The sequence below is a fragment of the Phaethon aethereus genome (assembly GCF_964289735.1).
Source record: "Phaethon aethereus genome assembly, chromosome: 2".
NCBI classification, from domain to species: Eukaryota; Metazoa; Chordata; class Aves; order Phaethontiformes; family Phaethontidae; genus Phaethon; species Phaethon aethereus.
Window position 1 is genome coordinate 143054625 of NC_138582.1, and position 22008 is coordinate 143076632.

General features: G+C 37.0%; 1 protein-coding gene across 1 annotated transcript in view; it reads left to right on the plus strand.

Moving 5' to 3' along the window:
* COL28A1 (collagen type XXVIII alpha 1 chain) overlaps positions 1-22008 on the plus strand; it is a gene marked incomplete at both ends in the record, with an annotated part of 75661 nt that overhangs the window by 46043 nt on the left and 7610 nt on the right. The window contains 10 exons of the mRNA XM_081996504.1: positions 4115-4183; positions 6265-6333; positions 11036-11104; positions 13557-13637; positions 13728-13763; positions 13956-13992; positions 14295-14849; positions 16048-16235; positions 18214-18430; positions 18879-19047. Coding sequence (XP_081852630.1) covers positions 4115-4183; positions 6265-6333; positions 11036-11104; positions 13557-13637; positions 13728-13763; positions 13956-13992; positions 14295-14849; positions 16048-16235; positions 18214-18430; positions 18879-19047 — 1490 coding nt within the window. The remainder of the gene's footprint in view (positions 1-4114; positions 4184-6264; positions 6334-11035; positions 11105-13556; positions 13638-13727; positions 13764-13955; positions 13993-14294; positions 14850-16047; positions 16236-18213; positions 18431-18878; positions 19048-22008) is intronic.

A 22008-nucleotide genomic window follows, 5' to 3' on the forward strand; every position in this document is an offset into this window, starting at 1 on the left:
TTCAGTGTGATATTGCCCATCAAATCTGGCTGCTCAGAGTAGTGCTTATCTAACCAGAAAATAAAAAAAATCAAGAGTTAAAAATATCTGATAAAAATTTAATGTGTATTTTTTACTTTAAAATAGGTAAGTTTCTTTTTCATGATGCATCTAGATTGGTGCATTAATCCTATGGGGGGAAATGCATATCGCTTCTATAAATGGCAAGCAACTGTAGCTTTTGCAGTGTGTGACTGCTGCACCAAAGCATGCAGTGTCCAAATAGTCTCATCTGTGATTTAATTCTGTGCATCCGCACTAGACATGGTGTGGAGTACACTGGAAAAAGAGAAACAAAGTATATAAATATTTCTTCTCCTTCCCTGATTTTTTGCTCCTGTTTGCTTATAAAAATTTTGAATCCTTAGTTGCGTAACTAAGATAACTTCCTGGTAGCAAAGGTGCCACAAGGAAAAACAATTCACTTGAATTGCAAGAATTCCACCAGAACTTAGTGCATGAAATGGACAATCTTCTGTTTTTTTCAAATAAAATATAGGCTACCTCTCATCCCTTCCACATTAAAAAAATAAATATAAGAACAGCAACAATCTCTGCATATAAAAAAGAACATTTATTTGATAAAAGAGACTCATAAATTTACACACTAGTTAATTTGAAATTCCTTTGAGTATCATTATATAGGAATGTTCCACTCAGCTGAATCAGAGCTCTGTTCTCCCCACTTTCAGAAATGGCTCACATATGTGCACACTGCTAGATAGGAATTTTATGTATCAGAGGTCAAATTCACATGAAAACAAAATTGGAACATGTGGGATGCATTCAATCCTGGCAGCACCCTATTTTCTGTAGCATTAAAACAGAAGCACATAATGTCAGAATATAATAAAAATTGATTTAAAAGCACTGTTGCCAACTAGGAGGTGGGTTGCAGACATTCAAGAGCAAGAGCCCAGCACTGGAAATAAAGCAAGCTTCATTCTCAGTAACTGGATAGCAGAAGGAATATTAAAACCCCTAGCACAGTCCCTAGTGCATGAACATTTGGGTTGGATCCAGTTGCAATATAAATAACTACAGCAGCTTGGGCCTTGTCTATTTGAACTAAAATGTGGAAAGCAGAGATGCAACGTCCTTTTTTTGATATGTTCTTCTTACAAATACTGTTATATCCACTAGCTCTCACTAAAGAGAGTATTGCAGTGTCTGTTGTATGTTTCAGTATCAAATTTACACGCTTCACAGTAAATGAGGTTATATACATTTGGAAGTCAAGATTCATTTTTCAGGTGACCATTAGGTCATTTAATGAATTTTCTTGAACAAATGGTACGGAATAGACATCGGAATCCCATACTTCACACTGTCTTGACTCAGCTCTTTACTTCTTGTTTCAGAGGTGTTTTTCTATTTCACTGCTTTGCTGATGGTGACAAGCTTGTCTATAAGCACAATACAGGAAATAAATTAGAGCTTATCAAAGAACAGTACTAATCATTCCTGAAATTAATTCCCTGGATGACAGTTTAGAGTCACACCTTAGGAAAAAGAACTGCTCCACTTCACAACTCCTAAAGCAAAATAAAAGTCTTTTTGTATAAGCCAAGAAATACAGAAACTTTGAGGATTACTATAAAGCTCTACAAAAGAGCTTTTCAGTGAAACATCTGGTATTAACTAAGCATGTGAGACTAAAATTTGATCCTTCACCTGCAACGACCCTGTGTAAGAATTTGTTACCCATGGGAGGAAGAGGCAGATGGCTTCAAGTCACCCTTACGCTCTTTTTGGTCAGGGCTGGTTTAAGAGCAGGTTGTAGGTATATTGGATACTGGACCATAAGGAATCATTTACTTGTTTGGTAACCTCCCATTCAGCTTCCATCACAGCGGCTTACAGGCTGTTTCACAGGCCACAGCACCCCAGGATGTCCTAAAAAAATTATAATGCAAAGTCTTATCTGTATATCCACCTCTTAGCTCAGGCACCTCTGGCGGTTTCAGAAGGAGACTTGGGCACGGAAAGCTTTGGCTGCTCTGAGCAACTGCTGCTCGTGAAGAGTTCTCCTACAAACAGCTTAAGGTTGTGTTACGGTTTGTGAGGACATTGAGGAACAATGATTATTCCTGTGATAATAAATGGTACTAAATAGGAAGATGCCTACATTTGCCTAGACTCTCAGTATTTCCTACTAATATGACAATCTCAAGCTAATTGTAAGAAAATGCATTGCAGGAGGAATTGAGAAACCAGGCATGTTTTCAAAGACCAGGAGTATCTACCATTCATCCCACCACAGAGGGGCATTTCCCAGCACGATGTACCAGACTTAAGTGCTACAATCTTTAAGTGCTTGTGATTGTAATCTTTAAGAGTTTATAGCTGGAATTTGGGAATGAAAAAAAAGGGCAAAAAGTTCAAGGGCATTGCCAGTGTCTTGGCTCTTTGCATTAGCAGGGAAGGTGTAATATAAAAGCCTCAGGTCATCTGAAGAAGAACAACACTACTAAAGAGAGTAGCTCACTCTTCAGTTCCCTTTTCCAAACCAGACTAGACAAAAACAACAAACTCCCCTCTCTGATCAAATCTGAGGGAGAAATTTCCTCCCGACTGAACATGGCAATCAGTTTAACCCAATCAGCTTGACACACCAATTTAAAGCTAAGAGCATCCATGTACCATGCCTATGTCCTGACTCAAATTGGCCAGTCTCCAGTGCTTTGGAAGAAATAGGAATTGAAAATAAATTCAGAAGCCAAATGTTACATCAGGAAGGCAAGCTCAGTCTAAACCTTAGCCTTTGGATTCAGAGTTTCCACCTCACCAAATCCATCAAATCTGGTCATAGTTTGGGCCCTAATATATTTCCATAAATAGCACATATGTCAGGACTTAGCATGAGAGTATCATAAACATATATAAAAAACACAGATTGGACTGATCTCTTTGCTAGAGATTGAACCTTGGGCTTTTCACCTAAAAGCAGTCGTTATAATGACTGCACACATTCCTCCTGGAAAGTAAAGGAAGTCAGTAAAAGATTCTGTACTTTTGTTTGCTTCCTTTTTAATCAGTTTGACATGTTGTTTCTTTTCACCTACGACAACTCAAGTGGCATCTGTGATTTGTGTGATTCATACTTGCATCTCTCTGCTAGTTAGAATGCTCCCTCTGCAGGCACAGACATTTCTACAGATTTTCCGAGTGAAAAACAAGTACAATGAAGAGGTTTTTTGGTGAAATTTTTTATTTTGGCAAGAAATACAATTTCTTCTTGGCTCTTGTTAATATATTGGGTGATCAATAGCTTATCAGAACATTTCTTTCTTTTGCACTTGCCTGCACAGGCATAGGTTTGGGGACATTTTTTAATTAGGGACATGTTAAACCCAATTCAGAATTTTCTGCATCCATAACTTACCAGTTCTAGATTTCTTTTTTCTTTTCAAATTGATGGGAATTTTCTAGTGATCATGTGCTGAATGTGTGCCTAGTCCCTCATTTGTACAATTATGGACTGAGGAAAACAAAACTGCTGCTTATGTCCCCGTGCTTCCCCCTACCAGTAATGTCCCCTGACCCCCATCTCCTTCGCTGTTCTATTTATTCTTCTATATCAATGCTATTAAAATTAATGTGGGTTTCATAAGCATAATAGTTTGACAATTCTGGAAATTAAATGCCTTTAGTTTCAGAACAAGCCCATGATCAGTAAAGGGCATGATCACTGTTGTGTCCCACTAGCGAGCTCCCTGTCCATCCCGGTAAGCCCCTGCAGGACGTAATGGAAAAACGGTGGTTTCCAAATGAGTTTGCTTTTATTTTTCTTCTGTAGCTGATAAGCTTGCAAATTAGAGTACTAGCCCTGTTGGTGATTTCGATCACGTGGACCTTTGGTTGGGGAATAGTCTTCTTCACCTAGAGCTTAAATAATGTGCATGCCTGCATTTTGGGCTTTTTAAAATATCTATAAAGCAATTGTTTATGTATGTAGCATTTGTTTGGTTTGTTTTTTTTTAACTCAGTAGTTTGACTGATAGCTTCATAAGTGGATGAGAGGTGTAACAGTTAATAGGTGATAAACTACTCACGTTTCTGCAACTATTTTCAGGGAGACCGTGGAATAAGAGGCTATCCTGGGCCCCCAGGGCCACGGGGGAGCGGAACAGTTGGTCCCAAGGTTGGTACAATGCCATGTTGAAGCTTTCTGCGCTTTTGTGATGCTGACTGCCAGACTCTGATCTCTTGGACATCAGAGTATCTTGCTTTACATTAGTGCATCTGCAAGAGAAATCAAGCATAACATGGGTAGTGCCCATACACTTGTACCAACTGGATTAGGAAGGAACACTGATTGGATAAAAATTGCATTTGCAGCTAAACTTTATGAGATTACAGCTGGTAATTGAACAGAACTATCAGGCTGATAAATGTGTTAAATGATGCATTTCTTCTGTGTGTACCTATTCTGCTTCCAAGGGATTCTTTTGTGGTGGAAAATACGTTAAATGCAAATTTTATGTTTGCAATTTTTGCTCAATGAAATGGAATCCAATTAATTACATCAGTAAAACCACTAGGAAAGAAACATGAAAACGCAAAGTTAATTCTATAAGCAGCCAACATACAACATCTGGGCATTTTATTCCCCCCTCCACTAAAATTATTTAGAATTCAAAAAAGAAATTCTGGTAAGGAAAGTAATTCAAATCATGCCCGGATTTCTTTATTATAGATGTATCCATCAATTACTTTTACAAAGGCAATGGAGAGAAACACTGGACTTTGGTATATATCTGTACACTTTAATTTAAGTTAAAAATAGATGTGTCTTTGTAACTTTGTCTATAATTTCCTTAGCAGAGATTAACAGAAGTTTCCACTGCCGTTTTGAATAAACCAGTATCTGAATGGAGAAACATTGCTATTACCAACCTGTTACAGAAATGCAATGAGTGCAATGAGCACGAATATTTTCTGAGGATGTATGTCTGTCTGTCCCTTGATTTCTTATAACTGCAGCAATTTCAGTACCTTGGTAAATCATAGAGACACAGTCTGTTTAAAAAAAGTAAGTTTGGACTGAGTGTCATAATCCCACAAAAGTGCAACGCTATATACTGCTTCTGCAAAGCCTTCAAGAATGAAAAATGTGTTGTCTGTGGGGAAATAATGTTGTTTTCCCAGGGTGAGGCCCTGCTTGTAGCATCTAGTTCTTGACATAGGCTGTTTAGCACCACAATGTTTTGTGTGAACCCCTGCTTATAAATACATAGATTAACAGTATTTTTCACAAAAGATTCTGTCAATGTTTGTGACAAATTTTTTTTCTACACAGATGAGAGTGATGACTTTTCAAATGTCACTAATATCTAGAAGTTAATTATTTAGAGCTATATATTTCTATTTAATGATGATCAGGTTTTTGTGTACTTCTGCCTAAATAGTCAACATATGCAAAAAGTAGGTAATTTACATGCCACTGAATTAATTCCATTTACTGTATTGGAGCACGGTGGTTATTTATTATTAGAGAGTAATCAAAAATACAGAAACTTTTATGAAGCTGGGTCAAATTGGGAGACCCTTTTCAACTAAAAAAAAAACAGAAAAAGGGAAAAGAGAAAAGCAAACGTTTAATTTTCATGTAATCGAAGGGAAATGCTTCACTTTGTCACATTGAAATGTTAGATTAGCCTGCCTCCAAAGCACAAGGGCTTTGCCTGGCTTTGACTTTATTGACACAAATCAGCAGGTGCTGCTTTGGTTTTTCTCTCCTTCCCTCCCATTTCTGATTTTCTGAATGACTGGTGCTCCCAGAGGCAGTGGCACCACAGGGGCTTGACGTATATACATGATGCGCAGGAGCTAACTAACGTTCCTGGCAGATTTACTCACACTGGGTTTTATTGCTGTGGTCCTTTGTGCCCCTACTGTTGGCTGCCATTGTGGGGAGTGATTGCACAAAGCTGTTGGATAAAGATGATTTCTGTTGGTTTCTACCTGGGAAAAATACCACACTGTTTCATGGGCGTATTTTATTCTTTAATTATTTTCAGCTTAGTTGTTCCTTTAATTTCCTTGGAATTAGCCAGGGACAATTACCAAGGACCACAGTATGAAACCGTAAATCAAAGAAGAACCAGAACTGGAGTCTTTGAAGTGGTTTTACTTTTTCCTTGCAGTGACTTTGAGATTACTTCCTTAGTGTTACCAGGAATAGAGTTTACCATCTTTTTTTTGCCCTACTGACTGTTATAGGGTATTATGGGACAGAAAGGTTTGCCTGGTCCACCTGGCCCCCCTGGTGACAGCATACAAGGAAGCAAGGTAATCCAGTTTAATGTGTTATCTGTCCAGTTTCTTCTCAGAACTGTCTCTTAAGGAGATTCATTGTCTGGTTTTCTCCCTGCATAATCTCTGTGTGTATTCTGTTTGCCACTGAGACAGTGAACTCTTGCAAATATTCATTGTAAATTTAAGTTTCTTGTTCACAAGTTATGTAATATTAACTTTAACTGTTGAGTTTGCAGTATTGTTGGCACCCAATTTCTCTCCTCTTCTTGTCATTACAAATATATTTAACCTGGGAAAAATGTCTCATCTCTGCCACATCTTACTGATTTACTCAGATTTAAAGCAAGCTCCAAAGAAAACATCCAGGTTTTTCTCTGAATGCCCTTATAAAAGACAGTAACAGAGATATACCACGTTGTGTCAGAATAAGTCAAACAGCACGTATAGGAATATAAAAGAAATTAACCAGTCTCTCACATACTCTTCATCAGGTTTTTACTTACCCAGTTCCAGCCATAACCATAACTTCTCTCCTTGTAAGGAGAAGCACAAACATGGCAACATATTCCAAACATTCCAAGTTAATAAATTGCCTTGTCATAAATGTGTGGAAGAAAATTATTATAACTGGAGGCTCTAGTGGAGGACAATCCAAGTTTGTTCTATTTCTCTTAAATCAGTATGCTTAAAGTTGAGTATATGATTGAATATTTCCCTAGATCAGGAGGACTGTGCTCAGCTCTCCAAATCTAATAGTGATCAGAAAGAGGAGCACTGTTTTAGCTGGATTAGGAAAGATGCCTCTCTACACTGCAGTTGGTCAGAGACACTAAAAATGTACCTGGCTGGTGAAATGTTTCATAGCAGAACCTTTATTTGGTTCAGGGTGGAATTATTTCAGACAAGCTTTACCAGGAAAGCACCAATTCCTTCTGAATTTGTTTTGTTTAGTACTTGTTCTGACTCCAGCTTCAATGTATTCTATTTTTAGACTCATGTTCAATCATTTCCCTTTTTGTACTGCAGTGAGCCCTTCCTTTTTTCACCGTGAGGTGTTTTATATTCTAAAATTATATTTTACTGTGTTCTTCCTTTTCTCTTTATTGTGTAACTCTCTTTAAAAGATTCTGATTTACTTTATATCAAGACTCCTAGACAGAGATCTCTACACGGTTAGAGTCATCTAACTGTCTAGACCTTTGGTTTTGACCTATTTGTAGTTTTCTTCTGTATTAATCATTATTAGTAACCACAAAGCTATTAGGTATTCTAATGTGAGGGCATAGGGAACTTCCTATTTTCCTTTCTGTTCTCTTCGTTTGTTTGCTGAATCTTTGAAGGCTCCTTGCTCTATTCTTGTGGAAAACAGAAAAATTTCTGCCATCTCTGTATGGCTTAATGGTATAGGAAAACTATTTCCTGCCTGGCTTTAACAGATGTTTCTGATAAGTTTCCAGAAAATAATACTTGGAATATATCTTTGTTAATTCTATGGGTATGTGAGGTTAGTTATAAAAGCACAATTGCTGTTCTGAACAGAAATGTTTCTGCAATCAAATGCATCTGATGGTACATGAAAAAATATACAGACTATATAATATTTTTTCTCTTCCTGAAGAAAGGTAAAGGTTAGTCAAAATATGCTCAGTGTGTACATTTACATCTATCTATCTATCTATCCGTCTGTCTGTCTATCTATCTACCTATCTCTATATGGATACAGACACGGTTTTGGATGTTATGTTGGCACTGTTATGAGTAGTATCTAAAGCATATTTTAGAAGTGTAGAGAGCTCAGTTTCATCATGCAAGATTTCCAGTTGAAGAACACGGCCTACTGACACACATTGTCAGACAGAGGTACGTTTGTAATGTAAGGATGTGGAATTTAGGATGTAGAAGAGTAACATGGGCTCTGGCTATGGAAGGTCTTTGTCTCTGGGTTTGAAACCAAAACTGTAATGATGTGGTGGATCAGACTCAGCTGGTGGAGTTTCTATAGCGTTCCAAAAGTTATGTAGGCACAGTCTTATCTCTTGAATTTTCTACCCTTAACAACTGCTTTTAAAGATTATTATTATTTTTATATAATTCTTAGGAACAACTTCTTTCTGAACAACTTTGGCAACTGTCTTGCTCCTTTAATACCTGTTTCCTCCATACGCTGGTGCTTGTTGAGCTTCTAGCTGTCTCTTCTGTCCTTCTATCTCTTCACAGCCATGTCAAGCTTCACTCTTTTTGGCCAGTCTTCATCAGGTTAAAAGCTACTATACTCCTGGATTTGAACTATCAATATCACTTCAAGTATTTTTTATATATACACATAGAGCTTAGTCTGCATACGGTAAGAATGGAATGTCAAAAATGAGATGGTTTTCAAGTAACTATATGTTGATAGCTACATGCACAGGTCTTCTTTTTTTATGCTTGGTTTCCTTTCAAAACCACAGTCTAGACATTCTGAGATCTGCACTCTGTTCTGAGAATGACATTTTTATATAAAAACCTGCTTATTGATCAGTGATCTAGCAGGATATTAGGGTCAAGGATCCAAGGGTCTGCATTTTTACATGCATACCACTGGTTTTTATGATAAGACTGATGGTCAAGTTTGAGTTTAATTGTGTACGTGGCTTGGACTGGCAAAGCAATAAATATTTTAGAATTAATACAGCATACGTCTTAGTTTTTACTAAATGTTCAGTTATGTTATATATGATAAATTCTTCTTAAGTTGATGATTGATTGCACAAGCACAGGAAGTAGGATTTGGTTCTGCAGTTGACATTTTAAAGGATAAAACTCACATGTATGCCTATGAGAAATGGCAGCTGTACAGGTATGGATTTTTTTAGAACAGTAGAGTTCAGTTCAGTTTTCATTGCCTCAGCACCAACCTAACAATGTCAAATGGGTTTTAACAAATGGCAGCAATAAATTTATAGTTTTGCTGGATCTGACATTTATTATTGGTGGAGGACCACTGGAATACACAGCATATCCTAATTCATATGTATGTGCTCTGCAGATCTGCAAAGGTGTTGATCAGGAAGTTCTCTGATGACCCTAGTCAGGAAGGATAGTCAGTCCCAGTGCTGGATGGCAAGCATTGAAACAGGCTGGCACGCTGTTTCACCATGTTTAAAAGCCATTATGTTTAAAAGCCAAAAGGCAGTGATAGGTAGCCCTGATGACAAGCAGAGCATTTTTGCTCGCCAAGCTGGGGCTAGTGGACCAAGAGGCTCCTGCAGGGCAAGGCTGTAAAGGCAGTGCTCCAGTGGAGATATGAATGGTGGAGTGCAGTGGGTGCGTTTGGCTAGCGTGGGGCAAGACCACAATGCACCCATGTGCAAGCAGAAGCTCCCATCTCAGCAGGAACTCATTCAAATCTGGAATTTGGACAGGGAAAACCACTCATGGACCATGACTCATAGTATACTGCCTCTTCTAGAAGCTGCATCTCATTGTTTAACCCCTGGTGAACTGCCAACTCACGGGATTCAGGAGTTCTGAATACAAGGAAGAGAAGGTTGACTTGGCTGTGCACTGTGCAGCTGCTTCTCCACCTGCAGAAATCCATAAGCCCCTATCCAGCACAGCAGGAATGGTCAGTGGTCAGTCCTTCTGCACTAGAGTGCCTTTGGTGAAGGCTGGAGTCTTGATAAATTTGGAAACACTTTGTATTTCTCTGCCCATTATGAGCAATATAACCCCTTTGGCCTATTTGTAAGCAGCTATACAAGTATTAGTAAAAGATGCTTTAGTGAGAACGCTAGTCTGAGGGCTCTTGACTGAAAAGTAAACCTAACTTTGTACTTGCATCTCATAGGCTAGGTCGAGTACAGGTGATGACTGCTCCTGATCTCATTGACATTCTCTGGAGCTGGTTTTGGTGTCTGCACCATGCACTGCTGTTATGTGAATTATGTATATAATGTGAATTATGGTGAAGCATTTATGTACCAGGCAATATAATCACCTCTAGCTGTGTTTAAAATGTATACAGCAGTTGATCTGAAAAAAATATTTGTGTTACCCTATTAAATAAAACAGGAAAGTTTCTGGAAGCCAGATGCTGTGAAGTATTTTCTGTATCCATTTTATAAAATAAACAGCTGCCTTTTATAACACGTTGTGTGCCCACACTGCTAGCGTGAACATGCTTTTCAAGTCTGTGTGCATGCATCAGGGCATGTATAACAATCATTATAAACAAATTTAACTTTGTAGCTGGACTGATACTGTCTTACTTGAAGTATCAGCAGAAGGATGGTCTGCTCTCCACATTGTGAAAAGCAGAGAAGTCTTTTTATTTACTTAAGATCAGAAAAACTGCATCAACCTTGCAGAGATTCTGGGTGTGTATTTCTAGAGAACCTTTGTGCTGGACGTCATTTTACTGCTTCTAGACTGGATGAATAACTGTCTGAACCTCAGTGAGGTTACTTTTGTCTTTCATCTGTTTCAGTGAAATGACAATTTTTCTTTTAATTAATCAGGAATAAATTCTTCATTATATACTTTATAAGGCTTCATCTGTGTTCTGAATTGTACCCAGTTGCTTATTTCTCCAGCTTCAGACCACTTCTGTCTTGAAAATTATGTGCTTCATGGAATAATACAAATATCTGGCTTTCTCTATTATGCAGATGTGAATAGATACAGAAAGTGAATATATACAGCATAGATTTTAATTTAATTTTTCAATTAAACTTACTTCCCACATTCTGTTCAGGGAGAAAAAGGAAATCAAGGTTTTCCTGGACTAAAGGGATCAATAGGAATTGGCCTTCCTGGACCAAAGGTAAATCCTAGGTTTGTGATAAGGCAAAAAAGGTAATTTTTTCTCCCTTTATTGGTTATTTGGTGTGCCAGCTCTTTGAAGATAAATAGAAGGCAAAGACATTGTCTTGTATAGCTAGCAAGGTAAATGCCTATTACTTACTGTCAGCTTTGGAGGCTGTGAAAATCCTAATTTTCATTAAGGACTAGGCTCCAAAGTACAATCTGGAATGAAGTCATAGCTGTTAGCAGGAGAATAATATTAGTCAAATTAGGTATTCAGTTATCTTAGATATTTTTCAGGTATTACAAAAATGTTCTTTTATTTGCCAGGCTTTGACAAAAAAAGGAATTGCTTTTTGACTAATGTCTTTCAAGGGCTTTTTTTATTTGACTCATTATTTACAATGATTGAAGCCCAAGCTTAAATCTTTCCTTGCTGAACAGATTCCTGGTTGACAGAAAAATTGTAGGAAATTCCTACACACCTATTCCCATGTAACAAATTTTGCGCAAAGAGAATTTAAATACTTTGGCTATTTACTAGTGATTTTCAGATGTGCAGCATCTGATGGGAGCAGCGTAGCCAAAGGAAACCAAGGCTCATGGTCAGTGTGGATGTGGAGACCAACTATGTGCATACATGAATGAGAACAGTGTGCCCAGGCGGAATGACCCTTGATGTCAGTGCATGATGCAGCAGACGACCTTTAATTCACAGCATACACCTGGGCCAGCTGGGCAGCCCTTCTGCAATAACTACAACATCACTGAAATATTGAATATATTGTAAAGGCTCTGTCTGGAAAGCATGAGGGTGAAAAACCATGGCAATCTTCATGGGAGAGCAGAGATGATCAGGCTCCGTAACCTGAGGAAGTTACCCAAATAAGAATTCAATCCCCTCTGTAGTCACCTGAGGCAGGTAGTACCCATTGAGAGCCCCAGACATTTGTTGCCTGCACTAATAATGTTCATGATACTATAGTCTACACTAGTACTTTTTCAGACTTCTGTATTATTCAAGCTACTACAGCTTGGAGCTTTTATGCAACAGTGAATATCAAGCCCTATCACACAGATTCAAATTTCTGCCTCCTAATTCTATTTTCTCTCGGATGCCAAATGCTACATACTACAATAATAATTGCAATATTTTCACTGTTCTTTGTATTCATCTTGTATCTTGACTAATCTTTGTGACCCAATGTAAAATCTCTCCAAATACTCACAATTTTTCTGTTTGCTATTAATATAGCAGACTTGTCACACATGAAAAGGAATGTTTTAGTTCAGTAGGAATTTCATATAAGGGCCAAATACCAAAGAGATCAGGTTTTAATATATTTATGTGTAAAAGAGTAACACCACCACCACAGTCAGTAGATCATATTTTCTCTCCCTTATGCTGACATTAACTTTCATGTTAGATTCAATTCATGGAAGGTAATATCCTTTGCTGGATATTATGATTTTGTGAAAATAGAATAGAAACTGTCTTCCAAGAGCTTAATTAGTGGAGACTGGTTTTCCTAATTCTGTGGAGGAGCTATGTACAATTTTCAGGTTTATACCAATTTGAGTAAGATCAGAATCAGACTGAGAGAGTCAAAAGTGTTCATTAAAATTGACAGCAATCACCATGGTGAATGCTGTAACACAGGAGGTATCTATGTAATTCCATTGGCTGGGTAATATTGAAGAATGATATCAAAATGGACAGTAATCTAGATAAATTTCTAAGATTTCAAGTCTCAAATGAAATGTAAGCTGGTCAGTAACTTCCAGAGAGAAGTAAAAAACTGTCTTGCACAATCTCATTCTTGAAGAAATGTCTAATTTAGAACCTGAATCTTTGCTAGTATATTTCACACCTGGATTATCTTGAAATACCGTAACATTGAACCCTTCCTATTTTTGGAAATCAAAAAGTCTAGTCACTTGAGGAAAAGTGCAGAATTGCGTCTACATGTGAAACTACGTATTTTCCGATTAATGTAGCAGTGCAAGCATGCCTTTTGCTCTGTTCTTTGCAACATCCCAGTTTTTCATGTGGGTTCTGTACAAAGCTGGTATGAGTTTCAGTACATTGGCTGATCTGAGGCAGTTATATCTCTTCATAGGTCTGAATTAAGATAGGTCCAGTATAAACATTCCTTTAGAGTTTAAGAAAATCAAAGAAGAGTAGAAAATTACGTATTCTCGATATTTGCATAAAGATGTCTTTACTCCTCACTCCTGAATTAGGGTAATTTTTCATATAAATTTCTTAAAGATGTTTTTACTGACCATATTGCTTTCTCTAAGATTCTGCTTTCAGGTGTTCTCTTCATGATACATACAAGATAAATCAGCCACATAGTAAAAAGCCATCAGAAAATTAATCTTAAAAGCTCATTGAACCGTAACTCCACCTCTGACTATCAACAAAACTGGAGTAACTGATCATGTTTAATACGGTTGTTTTAAATTAGGGAGACTATGGAGATAAAGGTGATCCAGGGAGCAAAGGTGCCAAAGGAGAGATTGGAGACCCAGGACCTCCAGGACCAAAGGTAAAATATATTTTCATATTACTTAATTTTATACAATAGAAATTAGACAAATTTGTCTTTTGTTGACTATCTCACTCTACACATTTTCAGGGAACTTGGGGGAAAAAAGGTGAACCCGGTCTTTCGGTAAGTATGTACATGAATTAATTTAAAAGATAAGAGTTTATTCTGGAAACAATATTTAAAGGTTATGTGATGTTACACAAGGTTGTTTATGGGGCATTGCATTGCCTGCATTTTTAACAAATAAATAAATAAATAAAATTAATCATTCTTAAAACTAGAACACACAGCAAATTAATTAATACTCTTTTTCAGAGAGAAGAAGTTATCAGACTTATCAATGAAATATGTGGTAAGCATTCCAGTATGGAAAAAAAAAGCTGTAATAAAACACACTGAATTTATACTGACTGAATGAATTTGTCATCTACATGTTTGTGTGTAAGGGTACCATTTGTGTGAAAACAATGCTCACTATGTTGCCACAGGTATACTGGAAGTAATTTGGTCCAGCTCTGTTGTATTTATCAGTATCAGTAACTATGAATTAATTCATCAATTGACCTTTAACTGACTGTAAATCTGATACATGAGTTTGATTCATTTTTATGAAGGTGGTTTCTCATAAAATGTCTGAAATGGTTATTCTTCTAGGTTGTGGTATCAGATGTAGAGTAACACCACTGGAACTAGTATTTGTCATTGACAGTTCAGAAAGTGTTGGACCAGATAACTTCAATATTATCAAAACTTTTATGAAAACAGTCATTGACAAGGTATCGGCCAACCACGCTACAACCCGCATTGGCATTATCAACTTCAGCCATCAAGTGGAGTTGGTGTCTTCTCTGAAGCAGTACACAACCAAAGAATACCTGAAAACAGCTGTTGATAAAATGCCTTACTTAGGAGAAGGCACATACACAGCTTCTGCTATCCAAGAAGCCATTCAGTTATTTCAGGCAGCACGCCCGGCAGTAAGAAAAGTGGCTGTTGTCATAACAGATGGACAAGCAGACGCCCGTGATAAAGTACAACTGGATACTGTAGTAAGGGAGGCCCATGCTACGAATATTGAGATATTTGTCATTGGGATTGTTCAAAGGGCTGATCCTCATTATGATGATTTTCTGAAAGAAATGCAGCTGATTGCAACAGACCCTGATGAAGAACATGTCTACCAGATAGATGACTTCATGACGCTTTCAGGTAAAAGAAACTATTTTAGTAAGAGGAAATTTGAAATAAGCATATAAGAGAGTTTGGCCTTTCCTGTAGGAAGGCAAGGCAGCCCACTAAATGACAGCTTGTGTTTCTCTTTTGGATGTAGCTCTTCTGTTTCTCTTCTTCTTTGGCCAAATGAAACCTTTGCCAAATTTTTACCTCTTGCAGAAATAATAAAACACAATGAACAGCAGTTTTCCAAGCCAAGCCCTTCTTTGGGGCACTCCACTTTTGTGAGAGCTTGCTTCAGCCTTCCCTGGCAGTCCTTTTGTGCTTGGTAACAGTTTCATCCCAGAGAGGTGCAGATTTCCTTCCACCTTGATGCAACAATTCTGTCTCTTTCTCTCTTTCATATGGCTCTTGTCAGTCTTGGAGTCCCTTCACCATCTCTTACAAGCATGCTTTCAAGTGTTTTTTTCTGAAAGCTGTAGGGAAACCTATGCTTTTATCCTGATTCTGGGGGGAAAATGGTGGAGCAACATACAAGGGAATTATGTCTGATGATAGTACATTGTGTATTTCAAACTGTGGCTTGAAAAATCTGTGGCCACAGCTAGAATCAGGAGAAAATCCGGAGGAAACCTATAATGACCCTTGAAAAAAAGTACATTGATCTAGACTAATGGCAGACTAGACCTATAAAGTATATTTTTCCTGAGCATGAACTCATTTTGCTATGCCAAGCCTGTGGATGGAGTTACGTCTAGAGAGGACAGAGTCCAAGCTAAAGTTCTGGTCCTAGCTGGGATTAAATTTAGGGCTCTGACTCAGGCTCCGGCATTCAACATAAAAGTATTCCAAGTCACTCCATTTTTTGTGCAAATAAGTAGAATGTGTCACCCAGTTTTTCTTTTTCCTTCCTGCACATAAACACTTTCATTCCTTCACTCTGTTTTCTTTTCTTCACTGTTGAGCTATGACTTCGTCTTTAAAAAGAGACTTGGTATTTTTATCTGTTTCTTCTTAAAAGAACAAAAGAGCATTAAAAGCAAATAATTAATTCAGAGAGTGCGTTACTTTATTACTTCTCATTTCCATTTTGACATCACTTTAGAAGATGTTCTTTCACAAGTCACTATCATTAAAGATTTAGGTTTAATACTGCACTAAAAACTTGTGGTGAATCATTATGACTTTTCTCGATTACGCTTAATAAATTTCATAATTTTGTTAATCTTTTCAGCTCTTGAAAGTAAACTGATCACAAAAATTTGTGAGAATGTATCTGAAGTCTACAGCAGAAAAAATAACATTTTCTCTCCATCTCCAAGTCCGGAATCTGAAATTGCTAGTGAAGTTACTAATAGCCCGTTTCCTAAAATGACTACTTCAGAGATTTATATGCTCCCTACAGAAGGAGTCGGTTACCCAGTAAGTAAAGAAGTAACAGTTATCAAGTGTTTTTAAAACTGTACAAATGCTTCTTGTTGTGGTCACGCACTCTCTAGGTGTTATTAAGCCTTTGGTATTGTTTTGCTTTTCTTGTTGGTCTGTACTTCCAGGACTCCTCATTCATGTTACTCTTCATTCTCCAGCTTTAAATTCCTCCTGCCCTGCATTGGGGTTCTACCCTCCACAGATAGGCAGCACAGGTGGAGTTTTAATGCAATAGATAAATATTTTCTGTGTATGTATATCACCTTAGATATCTTATTAGGTCTGTGGTATTTTTCAGCCACTGTCTTAGTATCAGAGTAGGATATTTACACCTTTACGGTATATCAGCACTAACTCTCTAGGGTATTTTTATTGCTTTGCCTAAAAATAGCCGATGATAAAAACTTGAGTGTTGCTTGTCCCTATACCTGTTGAATAAACTATTGAAATGTTTGATATATAAACATCTCTAGCTGCATGGAATGGATATAGTGGACCACGATACTGGTATTTAAACATCAAGTGAATTGAATACAGATTTGAGCTAATTAAATACTACTGCCTCACTGTGGAGAAGTCAGCAGATTAGCCAAAATTAATCCTTCGGATTACTGTTTATGTAAACATCATTAGTGATTAAATAGATCACTTTGAAAACTCAGTTTAACTTCTGTGAATGAGAAGTCCCTCAGCAAGTGTGATTGATTTAGGTTTGGGGCTTGTAATACCTCCAGACAGATTTGTTTGACACTGAGGGTCAATTTTGACATTCTGTATTATTAAGAAAAATTAATGTAAACCTGGATTTATAGATGCTTGACATCTATAAAGCTTGTGATAAGGATCACAAATATGATTAGTTCTAAGTGATTGGGTACTAACAGACTTGGATCTGGCTGGCTGTGGTTATAGTTAAATCTTCAAAACTGATGAATTACTATCAGAAATAAACACAGCCTTTTTGTAGACTTGGAGAAGAAATACAATATGCAAAGGATTAGATGAACTGCACATTTACATTTCAGCTAGATTTTGAGTTTCAGAGCCAAAATGACTCTGAAGAGTTTTCTTAAATTCACTGTGTCAGTAGTGTCCTGTAAATGGAAAGATGCAAAATAGTAAAAAATTCTTTCCTATTCCAAATAGGTTATCAATGCGTGGGATTAATGCAGTCATTTGCACTATAATGTACACTATACTATTCTAGGATGCTTGGAAATCTTGAATATACTAAAACACTACACAGGCAAATTTTTATACAGTAACCTTAATGTGAAAAGCTGTTTTGGCTTCTTAACACTTTTATCAAGGTAAACTCTAAAATTCTAATAATTAGCAACTGGATGTTAGCTAGAAATGGGAAAAGGGTTGATTTATCACTTGGCTTGATACAGGCAAGGACACATGTAAGGAGACAATCTTGTTATTAGGATGTGGATCTGTAACACAAGTTTTGGAAATTTTTGCTGTACTCAAGAGATTCCACATCAAAAAAGACCTTTGGAGGAGCGTAATGTACATGTGTTTTTCTGGCAGTAGTGTAACAAGTACCCTGTTCCTCCTGCCTGCCGTTTTCCATTTCTTAACAGACCAAAGATGTCAGAACATTCCAAATGAGTGTAACATGTTAAGAAGCACTGATTTACTCCAGAGTTCTTGCATTTTTTGTTTTGTATTACAGACTACGTGGTGCCTGAAATTTTGCTTCAATGGAATTGATTCAGCTTAGTGACTAAATTAAAAGGCATTACTTTGCCTTTTCATTCAGTTCTCAGTGTCAGAAAATACATCTGTTACAATTATGGCATCTTCTGAGTAATCACAAGAAGGAGGTCCCAACCCACCTGTCGTTTATTGCTAAGTAACATGCGTGAAAAATACCATTAGTTTCCTACATATTCTCTCGAACTTTTCTCTTAACATTTGAGCACAGACAGATTTTTAAGTTAGAAGATTTTGACTCCTTTTGCAGCTTAGTCCATCACAGAACAGACACACCGAGCTGCTGCCATCTGCTCAGGATCACACTGCGACCACCTCTACTGACAGAGAATCAAAATTTCCCCCACTTTATGAGATATCTGACATCAGACCTCAGAGTCCAGTTACCAATCCTTTGTTCAATGTAACTGCTGCTGAAGATAGCCACCTGACCGGGCTGCAGCCACAGGTAGCAACAACTCAAAAAGGTAAGTAATAAATACTGTCCTCAGATACTGGGTAGCAAGTCTGCACAATCAACAACCAACCAGCAAACCCCACTCCCTCCCCCAATATAGTTACTAGATTTTACCATGTTTTGTTTTTCTGGGTGCTCTGACTGCAGACACCATACACAGTGAGAGTCAGAGTTTCAAACCTAGATGACAACCCTTGTATACCATTTGTGTGCTTAGGTATTTAAATATAAGCTTGGTTCTTACATCAGGATTTAGGTAGTCTTGTTTCAAACTGATCCTGTATTTGTTTAGACCTGTTTATTAATAGAAATGGAATTTGGCTACGAGTTTGAGAGGCATATATACTCACAGGCACTACAAGAAAAAGAAGGGGTGCTTTTCTTACTGAAGGAGGCTCTTCTAGAATAATGTAACTTATCCTCAGATTCCAAACTAACATTTAGTGCTGTATTTTCAGATCCAAGGTGTTTGGAAACTCTGAAACCAGGGGATTGTCGGAACTATGTGGTGAAATGGTATTATGACAAGAATGGAAATTCTTGTGGCCAGTTCTGGTATGGAGGTTGTAATGGTACCAACAATAGATTTGAAACAGAAAAAGAATGTCGAGAAACCTGCATTGATTGGTGAATAAGTAAGTTGCCTCCATCAGGTCCTCTTTCAATCACGTCTTTTCCAGGCAAAAAAGTTTGTGTCTATTTAAAAGTCTCCCATACTCTCCCTAAGTATCATATCATCTTTTATACCTTTGATCAACCTTGATATATTTCTCTGAACGTTTTTGAGGTGGTGGGACCAGAACTGCACTTGATGGTCATGGATTTATACAGTGACTCAGTGAGGTTTTCTACTTTGTTCTCTATTCCTTACCTTACAGTTTCCAACATTGTATTGGATTTTTTTGGCCATTGTTGAGGTTGGAGGTGATTTTTTCATAGCTCATAATCCCAAGACCTCATCTATAGGATAAACTGAGAACCCATCATATTACATGTGAATTTAGAATAATTATTCTTGCGTATTACTTCACATTTATCAAAACTCACTTTTCCTTTGCCACCCACAGCCTACGCAGTCAATATCACAAGGTCCTTCTGTGATTTCTTGCAGTCACCTCTTTTTTTTACTACTTCAGAGTGACACAGTATTGTCACAAATTTTGTCACCTCACTCTTTATTCCCTTCTTGAGATCACTTATGACTATATTGAGTAGGACAGACCACAGTATGCATCCTCCAGTGACTTCTCTCCACTGACCATTTATTCCCTTTCCTTTGTTTTCTTCTTTATAAACTTATATACTATATAACACTTATAAAGTAGAAGACTGTCCTTCTCAAACCAGTATCATTTTCCTTTGGGGAGGGACCTTACATTTTGGAAATTCAAGCAGAATATATTAACAGCCTTAGGTCCACATGCTTGGCAAGTGAGGCATGGACTGCAGAGAGCTTGCTTATCATTAGTGCCTGACTTCCTTTACAGAAGTAAAGCTCATCCCCAATAAATTGTATTAAATAATTTATTTCATCTTTCAGTACAGGAAAATTCTATTGAATTGCAGTGTGTTGTTTTTTTAAACATTTCCAAAAAATTAATCAATTCCTTATTTCTTCTAGAAATGACTGCTGTTTGGAGTTTTTAAAGCTGGAAATTCATGTGTATTGAGGAAGAAATGACTGAGAAGGATCCAAAATGATGTGTTAACATGAATATATTACTACCACGGTCTACTGCTTTCCCCACTATGGTATTCACATTTAACTAGATTCCTGTATAATGTATGTTATCTGCAACACCATAGCAATTACTTGCAGTAACAATCACACACATGGGAGCCTACTTTTTCCCTCCAAATTTGTATTAACTTGTTACTACTACATGTGGCAGTGATGAAATTCTATTTTTAGGATTAAAATATCAAAAGTGTTTACATTTAGCATTTAATGACAGAGGTCTCCTATTTTCTTGGAAGAATAAAATATGTTCTAGTTTTAAACAAGAATAAGTGGTTCCTGAAATTAGCACTCTTAATACAGCATTTAGAGACATAAATTAAGATTTCCATTAATTAGAGGACCTCTTTGGAATGTAAATACCACAGTTATAAGTAATTAGAAGTGTTGTTCCCCCTCATTAAAGCACATTTGGATTAACATCAATGTAATCTTTTCAGTTATAAAGGTGGGACTTTCATTAAGAATTACATTAAAAACAGGATTCTTCTTGTCCTTTAGGCTAGTCAGTACGCTTCAATTTCTCAGGGCCTCTGTGTTCTATTTAAAAAAAAAGTTATGTCACTCCAATATACGCTATTAAATTAAAAAAGGGAAAAGCACTGCAAGTTGTATGTAAATGTTTACTTAGATAATTTCTACTTTTAGCCATAATCCTATATGACATATTGTTAAAACTGAAAATGATGAGCATGTGATTAAAATGGAAAGCAATACCTGAAAAAGAGTCATGCATTGTTATTTCTCTGCAAACATAAAAACTAGTATCTACACAGGCAGTATGGACAATTCTTGATATGTTTAAACAATTGCTTGCACAATATTCCACCCCCATGTAACCAAACAATAGCATGTACATGGAAAATATACTTGTTTACAGCAGATAGGATGCAAACTTAATTCTATGGAAAGATGTGCTTGAAGTGCAGTTTAAAAGTTTTTAATTTTATTTTTTTCCCAAAAAAAGCTGGCCTTGTTTGTGAGTTTCAAATTAGAAAAAAACCTGACAGCAACCCCCAAAAAAATCCTGCTCTTACTATACTCAGAACTACTATGATGACCACTCAAAAAAACCCTAAGGGCACAATTAACTTCTGTTTGACATGGAAGGGTAAAACTCAAGGACATTACCTTGGGCTATGTGTCCTGTGATATCCTGGAAATTAATGGACTCAGCGGTGTAGAAAAAAGTCAAGTTGTTGAAATCACGAACTAATTTCCTTTCACAGAAAAAAAACAACCAGAAAGTAAAATTTGACACCACTTTTAATAAGACTGTTAGGGTTTTTTTGCATCAGAAAAATAAATTGCTTCAAAGTATACTCCAAATGCTATAGAGGGACTCTTGTGGTGAATAAAATCATCTGCATATAAAGCTGGACATAAGCAGCAGGTAAAATGAAAGATTAAATAAAATGTTTCAAGCAAACAAATTGCCTACTAGTGGCACAAAAAGATCATGGGAAAATCAAACTACTGTTCAGCCGTAAAGCCAGTGCCATCATACCAAGAATATCTATGCACTGCAGACCTTTAATAGTGAACAGATGTCCAAAACAGGAGAGGAATAAACAAAAAGTTTAGGGAAAAAGAAGAGCAAGAGGAATAGACACAATGATGCTTGCAAATTGGCTGGAAATAGTAGGTTCAAAACTTAAAACTTACTGAAATATGATGTTAATATACTGTCAAACTTCAAAGACGTATTTTCTAGGCTAGGTCTCAAATCCAGTATTCAGAATTAATTTCAGTTAGATGACAAAGGCTACATAAGAAATAATAAAGAGGCAGTGCAAATATTTTTAAGAAAAAGATTAGCATAAAATAGGACCCTCAGAAGAAGAAAAAAA